The 13,452-nt window shown below is 34.6% G+C and overlaps 1 protein-coding gene across 1 annotated transcript; it reads left to right on the top strand.

Annotated features, from left to right (window-relative positions):
- The first annotated feature begins 9,188 nt into the window (after positions 1-9,188).
- On the top strand, positions 9,189-12,999 carry LOC149192057 (uncharacterized). Its single transcript, XM_089404464.1, has 2 exons — positions 9,189-11,943; positions 12,250-12,999. The coding sequence occupies exons 1-2, from the start codon at positions 9,306-9,308 to the stop codon at positions 12,675-12,677; spliced, it is 3,066 nt and encodes a 1,021-aa protein (XP_089260590.1). The 5' UTR covers positions 9,189-9,305; the 3' UTR covers positions 12,678-12,999.
- The last annotated feature ends 453 nt before the right edge of the window (positions 13,000-13,452 follow it).

Genomic DNA, 13,452 nt, shown 5'->3' with positions numbered 1-13,452 from the left:
AAGTGATGATGATGATGAGTTACTTCTTAGCCATGGAAGTACCTCCCTCGCTAAGAGGGAGTGTTGATTTTGAGTAGCTTGGGGGTATTCCAAGCCCTAAGGTTCAGGTTTGGAGGCTGGAGAACCATAAGAGTCATTTGTGGGCTTGGAACCCAAGGGCCAAAACCATGGAGAATTTTTTACATATGATGGAAGGAGATGATATAGGATAGCAATGAGAATCCAACACTTTGAGAATCATCAAAATTCGAGATGTCCTTGATGAGTTATGAATTTTTTAAGTTGACAAATGAATTTTTGGCCGATCATTTATGTAGGCTTGGTGTGAATGTGCTAAGAGACATGTCTATGCGTTGACCCTTCTAAAGTGTATAAATAGAAGGTGTTTGAGGCTCATTTAGGACATCCAAGTGTGCATTCAAGCATAGAAATACACCTATATGTGGCCGCAAAGTACAAGAGAAAAGGACGAGTTAGTTTGAGGATTGTTTAAGGTTTATTTGTCTATCATTACAGGTCGAAGTATGTAGCAGAGAAGGCCGCGTGAGGAGGTGAGTTTTTTAGGGTTGTTTGTGTGTGATTAAGGTGGTATTTTCCACTTCTGTTAGGCCACATTCCTATGGTTTCTAAATATACTTGTCTGAGCTCATTTGAGGTTGTTTGGGAGGGTCATAAGGCCTGTAGCTTGTGCCTAGAATAGAGCAAGTTTGTACAAGACATTTGGAGAGGGTTAACAGGTTATGACAAAGGTTAAGATTACAATGTATGAGAACAAAAGCTAAAGGAAAGGAAGCTGCATGTTTTTAGGTGACTGTTGGACTGGTTTAGTGTTGTAACATATATTGTGGGTTCCCTAACCAATGATGAGTTACAACACTGACACATCAGCCTAAGGTATATATAGGGGTATTTGATTTGTTTTGATGCTAGGTGGATGGTCCATGTTTGGACAATTGTTGCAGCCTATGGGAGCCAATTGGAAGGCTTAACATGGTGGTTATAAGCCTCTCCTTGGAGCAGATTTCATAGTGGAGTATTGGCCATCATTGGACTGGTGGAGGCAGCTTCTTGATGGCCCAAAGTAGCCCTTAACAAGTAGTCATAATGAGAGCTTGACAAGGGTGAAGGATTGAGCCTAATGTGTAGTTGTTTGATGAATGAAAGAAGCTACTAGATTGACAGATTGGAGCTCAAGTGTTGGCTAGCCTAGAAGAGTATATTGGATTGGCCCATGTTCATTGAAGCAAAAGTGACTTGCAGCAGTAATAGGCGACAACCCTCCTAGAGACTCTATGGGTTGTCTCTTGATGGAACAAGGGACAGCTAGATATCAGAAAGGAAGCAAAGGATCAACAAGATGAGATATGATATAGAGACTGCAGCAAGATTATCATTGAATCGTGTATCCCTTGCATGGGATCCCTAGACTGTTGTATTATTTAGTTGGTTTAATATAACAAAGATTAGGTTGTTGTACATATTTTTACAATATTTTGTAAGAAGTTGTCTATACTTGTGCATGTGTGATTTACTTCTATTTATATTTCGTTGTGCAAAGTAACTTTGTTGAGATTCTTGGTTTGGTAGTGTCAAATATTTTAATATTTTATCCTAGATCCCAAGATCATGGAAATTCAACATTATCTATATGTTGGGGGTTGTAAAAATATGATTATTTTGTATCAGATGGTTTTGCAAAGGAGATTTCTTGCTTAGCTTACCATTTTTCTAGGAAAGAAAATTTTGTTTCAAAAAGGAGATGATTTTTAGCTATCCATATTTTCCATGAGATGTGCCTTAGGATGGCACTCCATATTCTTTCCATAAATGACTTGTTATTTATTCTCTATACATAGGAATTTTTCCATGATAATATCATTTGCATCCAACCTTAAGGATATCCACTTGGATGCAATGATTCTTATAGGCATAATTCCATACCTACTAGGTGAATCCATATTGCAAAATAAATGTGAGTTAGTTCCTTTTTCACTCTAGCATAATTCACAGTTGGTGAGCCCTTGAATTCACCTCTTGTGGAAATTCTATGTCATTAAGATCTTATTATGCACCATTATTCAACATAAGAATATAATTTTAAGTGGGTGGTCTCTTTCCCAAAGCTTTCTTGAGAAGATTGATACATGTGGGAGGCTTTTCCTTTCAAGAATGCACATGATAACCTTTTTTGACATTGTAATATTTCCCATTTGGGCCCCATCATTGTGAGTCAATAATAGTCTATTTCATGAGAGTTTCCCATCAAAGAAATATGTACAAACCGGTTATAGGTTCTATGAGCTTCTTTAGTAGGTGAAGCCATTTTTTATGCATTCTCGTATCCTTCCTCCCCTTGGTCCTAGTTGGAAGGGTCAAAGAGAGTGTGAATTCCTTGAGCACGTAGCAAAGTGTGGAAACTCACAAGATCAATATTGAGGTAGAGAGGTCAATCTACCATGATGTTATCATCTGAGAGGCAAATAGTCTTATTCTTACCCAGCCAAATGCCTGCAATCTATGAAATGGAAGATTGGATAGTTGGGTTGATACTTACACAAACACCATAAATGTGATCCTTTTGAGGTTCAAAATGGACTATCTAAACATTGCAGTTAGCTTTTGCAAGTGTGAATTATTGTTTTCACCACTTGTGTTTGCTTGTGATGATACACCACATTATCTTCACCCCAAGGCCCTACTTTGTGAGAGATGGGTCTCAAATTGCTAGTTCACCTTTGTTGTATGGATCTCTCAGTTTCTTCGAATTGACTAGATGGTGCTTTATTATGATTTCTCCTGCTTGGCATAGGAATCTCTTGCTTTTTCTCTTTAACTATGCACTAGCTCACACCAATAGGGTTATATATATATGTATATATATATATATATATATATATATGAAAGGTTGGACTTGTTCCCAAGGACCATATTTACTAAGAACCGTAGCTAGTCATCGTATATTTAATCTTCCAAATAATTGGGTTCTAGTACATAATAGTGGTGAACGAGAATTTGATCAACACCCCAAGATATTTAATGGATTTTCATTGAGTGATTAGGAAGAACTCGGAAGCTTTGGTAATCCAAAGGAGAATAGAGTGAGGGGTATGGCATCCATAGATTTCGCTTTTTCGTTTATTGATAAGACCCTCCAAAGCATCCAAGTAAGCCACAATAATGGTGGTAAGTCTACTCAGTGTGGTGATTGAGGCCCCACAATAAAAAGACTATCATCAACAAATTAGTAATGATTTAATGGATTTACTCCTTACAATATGCTTACTCTATTTAATGGATTCACTCCTTACAATATGCTCACTCTTGACAGAAGTCCTAGTTGCATTTGCTTTTCCAATGTCTACGCCAATGTTTTTGCCATTAGAATATAGAGCATCAACCATAAAGGGTAGTCTTGACAAGGTCCTGTAATGCATTGGAAGAAAAAGGACGATTGACTATTAACCAATGTCAATCTAAAGTGGATCAATACATACTTTAATCCATCATATAAATTTAAGAGTAAAATTAAACTTTATTAAAATAACAAAAAAATTGTATATTCCTTAATCTCTTTGTTTTTTAAAAATCAAATTAAATAAAAATAATCTATTTGACGACTTTTATTGTGATTTATTTTTTTAAATAAAGTAAATTATTTCATATTAAATACATTGCTATTGCATTTCTTTGAATGTAAAACCTAAAACCTAAATATTGTAAGACATTTTTCTTTCACCTACCATATCAAAATAATTCCTCCGTGGTGAAATGAGCTCATAAGCATCAAAATAATTCCTCCATGGTGAAATGAGCTCATAAGCATCAAAATAATTCCTCCATGGTGAAATGAGCTCATAAGCATAGTCCCAATGTAGTAGGAGAAGGGGATGAGTCCCGTAACCTTTCAATAGCTTGTCCAACGACCAACTAAAATGTGTGAACAAAGATGGCATAACCCTTGACACTAGAAAGGTAGTTTTAACTTTACATTGCCATCAATTACTATAAAGGTCTATGATACTCAATACCAAAAACATTTGACTCTATATGGATACCTTTATGTATATTCACAATGCATCAAAGTAAGTCTACCTAATGTATATTCATAAGTCTGATGTATATTCAGAGTGCATCAAAGTTTACCTAATGAATATTCACAAGTCTAATTTAGTGCGGGAATTTTTTATTTTTTTAACCAAATTTTAATGGGTAATTTTGATAAATTTGGAAAATTGTAATTTTAATGGGTAATTTTGATAAATTTGGAAAATTGTAATTGTAAATTTTCAATTAAGGAAAAAAATAGATTTTTAAATATAAAAATTAAATTTAAATAGGAAAACCTTTAATCTCACTCACAATTACTTTATTTAATTTAGCAAAAATCTATTTGTAATTATTTTATTTAATTTAGCAAAATCCTACTTGTAATTATTTAAGATGTAGTTCAATTAAAAGAAATAATTTTTGTTATAGAATGGGTGACACAATTTTAAACAAGATTGTGATTTTTTTGTTGTTGTTTAAAATACTCTTTGGAATGGATAAATAAATTTGGCATCGTGGAAACCTTGAATTACTTAAATTCTATAAACTAAACAACTTAAACTCAAGTTTTAAAAAAAGAAGTTGTATTCGAATTTAACCTACAGCTATGCTCTGATTCATCATCTTGTCCTAATGATGAACCACATAGGTTGGTTTGAAAGGCGTCGACTTAATTCTTCTGATGTGATTTCTTCGAAAATGTTTTTATTCAAAAGGAGTTGTCTTTAGTGCGACTTTTTGGACTTTCTGGGTCAGGTGGAAAAAATTGAGGTGAAATCTTGATTTGTGTTATTTAAACTTGTTTTTTGATTGCATATATGGATTCAGCACCTGAAAAACCTCTAGGGCACTTTGATTGTGCAGAGGTTACCCATTAAACTTGTGATTTCAATAAATTCCAGCTAGATTTTAGAGAAATTAAATTGTAAAAACCTACCGTAAAAACTTCCAAAAAAAATCTAACTAAATACAACTAAAAAAATGTACAAATTTACCCAAAAAAAAAAAAAAAAACAACGAAATAGTTTATCGTCAAGTTAAACTAAGCAACTATTTAATCCTCCCCGTTAACCAAAAAAATGGTGTCCCCCATGACAAGAGCGCAAAGATGAGATGAGATCGAAAAGCCTGAATCGATGTCGGCATGAAATGAATGAGGGACTCCGGGAATAATGGAGTGGAATCACCATGGTTGTTTGTTCTACACGGCAACCGATGGCCATGACGCAATCATAATAATGTGCCCATTACTGCACTTTGCCAACTCAAGCTTAATCCACTGCCAACTTCACGTAGTAACTTTGGATGCCGATTCCGGGGGAGCAAAACGAAATACAACTTTTAAGAAAATGAAGTCCATTGGCATCATTTATGGATGAGCAGAGTAACAGAGGTGTACCAGTTTCTCTACAGTTTCCTATATTTAATACCCAAAAAATCCCAGCTTCAAAACAAACTCACCCCTCAAATTTGACCGTCACACCTTCCCAGTCGGTCTTCACAGCTTCAAGACCCAGTACCTCTTTACAGTTTCAGTAAAGAATCTTCACAGTTTCAAAAAATTTAAAATATATTTGACAGATTAAATATCTAATAACAAATATTTTACTCATCAAATTTCATATCTAATTACTATGAATTAACAAACAATTTACTCATCAAATTCCATCTCAAATTACCATCATTTATGAATTAAAAGAGTAACATAGGTGTGTCCATTGTTTCTCTCCAGTTTCCTCTCATATTTAATACCTAAATACACGGCTTCAATGGTAAATTGGGGTCACTTACAGTGAGTACATCTATGTATTTAGACATGTCTATGTGCAGACCAGTGAGTACGGTTGTTATTGGGAATGCTCGCACAGGCCCAGTCTGTGGTTCTGCCTCCGGCTCCGGCTATGGCTGTGGCTGTCGTTTTGAGCAGGGAAACAGTACACTGGCTCGAGTCAGCAAGCGAGTCAGTGTGGTGAACGTGAATGAATGCAAACATGTGGATGGGGATAGGATAGCGATAGGGATACGGAAGTAACTTAATTCTGTGGTCAAAGCATTTGGAAATTTGACTAGAATTAGGAGAAATTTTATATGTTATTAAAGTTATATTTTTTGAGTTAGGTTTTATTTATTGGGGAATTTGTTTGGTGTAATTATTTTATGTTATGGAATTTTTGGTTGGATTGTTTAAAATGTATTTTTTGAATGCATAAATAAATTTAACGAATTAATATTGAACATAAGGCATAGTAGATTGTTTTTAGTTTAAATTTTGGTGATTTTAATGAATCTTTGTGAGATTTCAGACAAATTCAATTAGAAAATATGAAAAAAATGCTCCAACACATGTGGCTAAATTAAGTTAAATGTAGAAAATAGTATGATCTTTCATAAAAACATATCATAAGTGATGTGGTACTTTTAAATTAAGGTAAATATAGAAAATAGTATGATCTTTCATAAAAACATATCATAAGTGATGTGGTATTTTAAATAATGGTGATTGGTCAATGTAATTAGGATAATAGTTAGTAATTGTTATTTTTATTTTTATAGTTGGTTAACAATTAGTTGTCATTAAAAAAAATGGTGATTAATATTCTCAATTAATTAGATGTTAAACAATAATGGCAGCCGATATTGGTTTTAAGTATAGGAATAAGGTTAGTTGCTTCATAAAAGTATTTGATTCCACCAATGTAATTTCATCAATAATAGTTTGAGAGACTAATTTTCATGAAAATAATATTGAGGTTGAAACAATTTTTTAAGTGTTGCAATAGGACCTCAAACTAGTAACTTGCATTCACATATAATAATGAGTAATGATTCTTCTTGGCTATCAATGCAACACTAAATTATGCTATGCCAAGTTTTACTATCTTCTAAAAAATTGTATGTTTGGTACCATGATATTTTTACAATATTGTCCAAATTTAAAATAATATATAATAAATTAATAAAAAATATTAATGAATGGAAATTAATAGTGTTTTTTTTTATAAAAATTATATAATTATATAATTATACATAGAGAGAGTGTGTGTGTTCCTTTTTTGATTTCAAGTTTAAATCTCATAAGTATATGATAAGTGACTAGTTTTTTTAAAGAATGATGATTAGTCAACTTGTAATTAAGATAATAGTTATAACTGATTGATAATTAGTTTTGTCATTTAAAAAAAATTGTGAATATTATTTTATTGGGCAAGATGTTACCATGCAGTGGTGGAGTATATTTGGTTTCAAGTATTATAGATTAAGGCCAGTTGTTTCTTGAAAATACATTATCTTATCATTTTAATGATAGTTTGGGAGACTAACTTTCTTGAGAATATTTTTTAGGCTAAAATTGTTTTTTGATCTTGCAATAGGACATCAAACCACTAACTAACATTCACATATAATAATGAGCAATGATTGTCCTTGGCTACCAATGCAATGCTGAATTATGTTATGCTAAGTTTTACTATCTTCTAAGAAATTTTATGTTTGCTACAATGACATTTTCATAAGTTTATTCAGATTTAATTTAATTTTATAAATTAATTGAATTTATCAATTAATACAAATTAACATTGTTTCTTAATGGAAATTAATAGTGTTTCTTGATTAATGGAAATAATATAAAAAATAATATTTATATAGAGAAATGAGTTAGTGTTTGGGGTTTGGTTTTATTCACATTTCAGGTCCAAAACTTATAAGAATATGATAAATGATGAGGTTTTTTAAATAATGCTGATTAGTCAGCTTGTAATTAGGATAATAGTTAGTAATTGTTGTTTTTATAATTGGTTGGCAATTTGTTTTGTCATTTGAAAAAAAGATGTGATTGGTATTCTCATTGGGTAAAATGATAAAATATAATTGTGGATAGTATTTGGTTTCAAGTAGGAGATTAAGGATAGTTCCTTTTTGAAAATACATGATCTTATCATTATAATCTCAACAATAATAATTTGGAAGACTAACTTTCTTGAAAATTCTATTTTGATTGAAATTGTTTTTGGGTCTTGCAGTAAGCCTTCAAAACACTAATTCACATTCCTACATAATAGTGAATAATGATTGTCCTGGGTTATCATTATAACATTGAATTATGCTTTGTTAAGTTTTACTAACTTTTAAGCAATTTTACGTTTGGTACAATGATATTTTTAAAAGTTTATACGAATTTAATTTAGTTTATGATAAATTAATCGAAGTTATTAATTAATGGAAATTAATAGTGGTTTTTGATAAATGGAAATAATATAAAAATGATATTTATGTACCGAAAATGGGTTAGTGTTTTAGTTTGTATAATAGTGAGTATTGTTTGTCCCTGATTATTAATGCAATTTTTAATTCTGCTATGTCAAGTTTTACTAGCTTTTAAGTAAACTTATGTAAAATAATATTTTTAAAAGATTTTCTAAATTTAATTTAACTTATGATAAATTAATGAAAGTTGTTAATCAATGAAAATTAATACTGTTTTTTTTTTTATAATAGAAATAATATAGAAATTATATCTATATAAATAATATGAATTAACCAGGCCAATTGTGTGGGTTTTGGTTATTTTAGAGTTCAAATTTTATAGAAAGGAATTGAGGATAAAAGCAAAAGCTAGCTAATATTCCATTTTTTTTTATATATAGATAATATGAGTTAACCATATTCATCCTGTAGTTATGTGGGTTGGTTTTAGTTATTTTTAAAGTTCAAATCTCATGTAAAAGAATCGTGAATAAAAACAAAATAACCAATTTTTCATAATTGTGATATTGTTGAATCGATGATTCTTCTATTCAATATTATAACTATTGTAATTGACCTTGATTTAAACTCAGTTTCAACCTAATAATTGAAAAAACTCGGTTGGATAGATTATTAACAAAAACTCTATCTTGTTATTCCATCAAATTCCAGTACCAACAAAAAGAATTACCAGCCCATTACACAACACTAAACAAGCGATCGATTCTCAAAGGTTGGTTAAACTTGAGCAAGACGTGTGGGTTGATAATGGGGAATAACAGAGGAGATTGGAGGAACTGCTCAACCGTACCGGGGGAATTTGATTGCGAGTTTTTTATTAGATGCCGAATCGAATAATTTCACACCTACACCCACCTAGATGCCATAGGGGTTGGTTTGTTGAATTCATTGCTACATTCACGACCACGACATGTATAATTAGTTGAGCCTGGACAAGACGATCATGATCACTGAGCCAAGCTGCTGCTACTCTTGCTCTCACTCCCACTCCCATCATGCCGAGGAAGCTCTGCATTTTGCGCCCTAGTGTGAGCATTCTAGTAGTTACAGTCTCACAGTTACTAGCTGTCTTAGCATATGGTTCCTCACTGTCGCTTTCTCCTGATGCCCAAGTCCTGCTATCCCTGAAGAAATCGCTTTACAATCACACTGGTTCAAATCCAGATAAGTTGAATAGTTGGAAGGATGAGGACAATTCCAACCCCAGTTCCCATTGCTTCTGGACAGGCGTCCAATGTGACCCATTAAACCGGGTGGTGGGGCTTAACATTTCTGGCATGAATCTGTTTGGCTCAATTTCATCCGAAATTAGAAAGCTTCACCATCTGGCCAATCTCACAGTGGCCTGCAGCAATCTCACTGGTCCATTACCTAGTGAGATCACCGATATTCAGGGCCTGAGGTTCCTGAATATCTCCAACAATGTCTTCATTGGCAATTTCCCTTCCAACGTTTCCAAATGGAAGGAACTGGAGGTCATGGATGCCTACAACAACAACTTCTCCGGGCCGTTGCCAGTCGAATTCAGCAAGTTGAGGAAGCTGAAGCATTTGCACTTCGGAGGCAACTATTTTTCTGGCAAGATTCCAAGCGAGTATTCCCATATCACAAGCTTGAATTATCTGGCACTCGCAGGAAATGAGTTGACTGGAAGAATCCCAGGTGAGCTTACTAGGCTTGTTAATCTTGAGGAACTCTACATTGGCTATTATAACAATTACCAAAGTGAAATTCCCTCAGAATTTGGGGAGTTCACAAATCTTGTTCGGCTGGACATGGCTAATTGTGGGCTAGTTGGGTCTATTCCACCAGAGCTAGGCCAACTGGTTAAGCTGGACTCATTGTTTCTGCAAGTGAATTACCTGACAGGTCATATTCCTGCCCAATTGGCAAATCTCTCTGCTCTCAAATCTCTTGATCTCTCTAACAACAACCTGACTGGTGAAATTCCTGCAGAGTTCATAAAGCTACAGAACCTGACTCTGCTATTCCTCTTCAAGAATAGGCTTCATGGCACTATTCCATCTTTCATAGCCGAGCTACCCAACCTGGAAGTTCTGGGGTTATGGGGGAACAACTTCACGGGAGGAATTCCTCAAAATCTGGGCCGGAATGGCAGGCTGTTGAACTTGGACCTGTCATTCAATAAATTCACTGGCCTACTTCCTCCTGACCTCTGCGCTGGTGGTAAGCTCCAAATACTTATCGTGATTCATAATGTTTTGTTTGGGCCAATCCCCGAGAGCCTTGGCAGTTGCAAATCCTTGACAAAGGTTCGTATGGGCCAAAATTTCTTTAATGGGTCGATTCCCAAGGGCTTGCTCAGTCTTCCTCTAGTGCAAATGCTTGAACTAGATGACAATGATCTCAGTGGAGGCATACCCACTCCCATTCCAGTCACATGGAATTTGACCCTACTCAGTCTCTCTAACAATAGCCTAACTGGCTTTCTCCCTCCAGCAATAGGGAATTTATCTCGTTTGGAAAAGCTTGATGTAAGTGGCAACAAGTTCACTGGCCATATTCCCTCCCAGATAGGTAGATTGAAGAAACTATATAACTTGAAATTGAGCAATAATAGATTTTCTGGAAATATACCTGCTGAAATTAGTGAATGCAAGGTTCTAGTTTATCTGGATTTGAGCAAGAATGACCTGAGTGGGAACATTCCACTGGAGATCACCCAGTTGATTGTTCTTGACTATCTTAACATCTCCAGAAACCATTTAGTTGGGGTCGTTCCTAAAGACATAGGGGGCATGCGCAGTCTAACTTCTCTGGACTTATCTTATAACAGTTTATCTGGCCATGTTCCTACCAATGGGCAATTTAGTTATTTCAGTGCAAATTCCTTTGTAGGAAACCTTGACTTGTGTGGGCGTAATTTAACTCCCTGCAGCAACAGGGCCCAATCCCAAGGTGACCTAAAGGGTCCACTGTCTTCAACTTTCTTCAAGCTGCTGGTGGCTGCATTTTTGTTTTGCTCTCTGGCCTTCGCCATTCCAGCCATTGTCAAGTTCAGAGCTCTTTTGAAGACCAAATCCTCCAGGGGCTGGAAGCTAACAGTATTCCAAAGGCTTCATTTCACATGCGAGGATGTATTAGCCTGCCTGAAAGAGGATAACATCATTGGGAAAGGAGGGTCTGGGGTTGTGTACAAGGGTTTGATGCCCAAAGGAGAAGAAGTGGCAGTGAAGAGATTGCCAGCCATCGGTAAAGGCTCCTTTTATGATCATGGTTTTTCTGCTGAGATTCAGACTCTAGGCAAGATTCGCCATCGCCACATAGTCAAATTGCTTGGTTTCTGCTCTAACCAGCAAACAAATCTGCTTGTCTATGAATACATGCAGAATGGGAGCCTAGGAGACCTGCTTCATGGCACAAAAAGTGGGCACCTGCAATGGGACACAAGGTACAAGATTGCCATAGAGGCTGCAAAGGGGCTCTGTTATTTGCATCATGACTGTTGTCCTCGTATATTGCATCGTGATGTTAAGTCCAACAATATCCTGCTGGATTCCAACTTTGAAGCCCATGTTGCAGACTTTGGACTGGCCAAGTTTTTACAAGATTTGGGTGAGAATTCTCAGTGCATGTCTTCAGTTGCAGGATCTTATGGCTATATCGCACCAGGTAATTCATTTGTTTTGGAAGCATTTAGTAGGTTTTGTCTATATCGATTCAGATTTTGTAATTGGATAGAAAGATGTTTAGGTGGTACATTCTGGATAGCACTGTGTAAGATTTTAGATGCCATCTCACACTTCTAGTGGATACTCCATCTATCATCAATACTCCACTCATCATCAAGGACCAAAGAAACGAATTCCAAAATATATATCAAGGACCAAAGAAACGAATTCCAAAATATATATAACTATAGTATCATATTTGATTCATTTATATGAATGTCTTGTTTGTCTTTCTTTCCTTTTTCAGAATATGCTTACACACTTAAGGTGGATGAGAAGAGCGATGTATACAGCTTTGGGGTGGTGCTGCTGGAGTTAATCACAGGGCGCAAACCAGTGGGAGATTTCGGGGATGGGGTGGATATTGTTCAGTGGGTAAAAAAAATGACAGGCTCTGCCTCAGGAGGAGTTGCAGAAGTTATGGATACAAGGTTCTCCCCTGTGCCTCTGGATCAAGTGATGCATGTATTTGATGTTGCCATGAGGTGTGTAGAGGAGAAGAAGGAGTATCGGCCAACCATGAGGGATGTGGTGCAGAAGCTCATAAGCGCTCCAACGACCAAAAGAACCAAAGAGTTATCGTCACCTACCAAACAGGAAAAGGACAACGAAGAGGGTAAACCACCAGCAGCAGCATCATCTGTGTGGACCAACTTCTTAGCATATAATAAATAATTTTGTAGTAAATTTGGTTTTGTTTCTGTACAGACAGTTGACAAAATGGAGTGGGCTACAAGCAGCTATAAAAAATGGAGTGGACTACAAGCAGCTATAATTTGTGGTGAATTTGGTTTTGTTTTTCTGTGTACAGACAGTTAACAAAAAGGGCGTGGAGTACTAGCTTTTGCGTTTAATATAGAGCAGTGGTGTAGTGGACTCTCTTCAAGGAGAGGGAGAATGGGAGAATATTACAAATAATTTTAAAATGCAACGACTTTAATGTAAGAATCTTTTGCTGGTTTTTCTGTGTCCAAATAATATTTTATTATTTTTATTATCTAAGAATCTTTTGCTGGGTTCTCTGTGTCCAAATAATATTTTATTATTTTTTCTGGATTAGAAATTTTTATTTTTATTTTATTTTTTGTCATTTTAATTTAAAATATATTTTTAAATATATAAAAAAATTAGTGCTTTCACATTTTTGTTATATATAAATGGTACTAAATGTTAAACTTACTATTTCCAGACAAATTTTTGTTATAGATAAATGGTACAAAGGTTAAACTTACTATTTCAAGACATACTGACTAGATTTTGTTATATCAAAAATATTAAGAAAAAATTTAATAACTATCTAATAATTAAACTATTCCTATCAAATTTTAAACAAAATCCCCTGAAAAATTATGTCAAACAAAAACAAGTGCTCAAGTTTCCTAAATGTATTGGATTTTTACTTAAAATAATAAAATATTCCATTTACATTTATATTTATGATGCTAAGTTT

Source organism: Pinus tabuliformis, chromosome 2_2 (genome assembly GCF_031772625.1).
Source record: "Pinus tabuliformis cultivar Carrire ecotype Pingquan chromosome 2_2, CPIR1, whole genome shotgun sequence".
Lineage (NCBI taxonomy): Eukaryota > Viridiplantae > Streptophyta > Pinopsida > Pinales > Pinaceae > Pinus > Pinus tabuliformis.
This window is presented reverse-complemented; position numbering and strand designations above follow the sequence as displayed.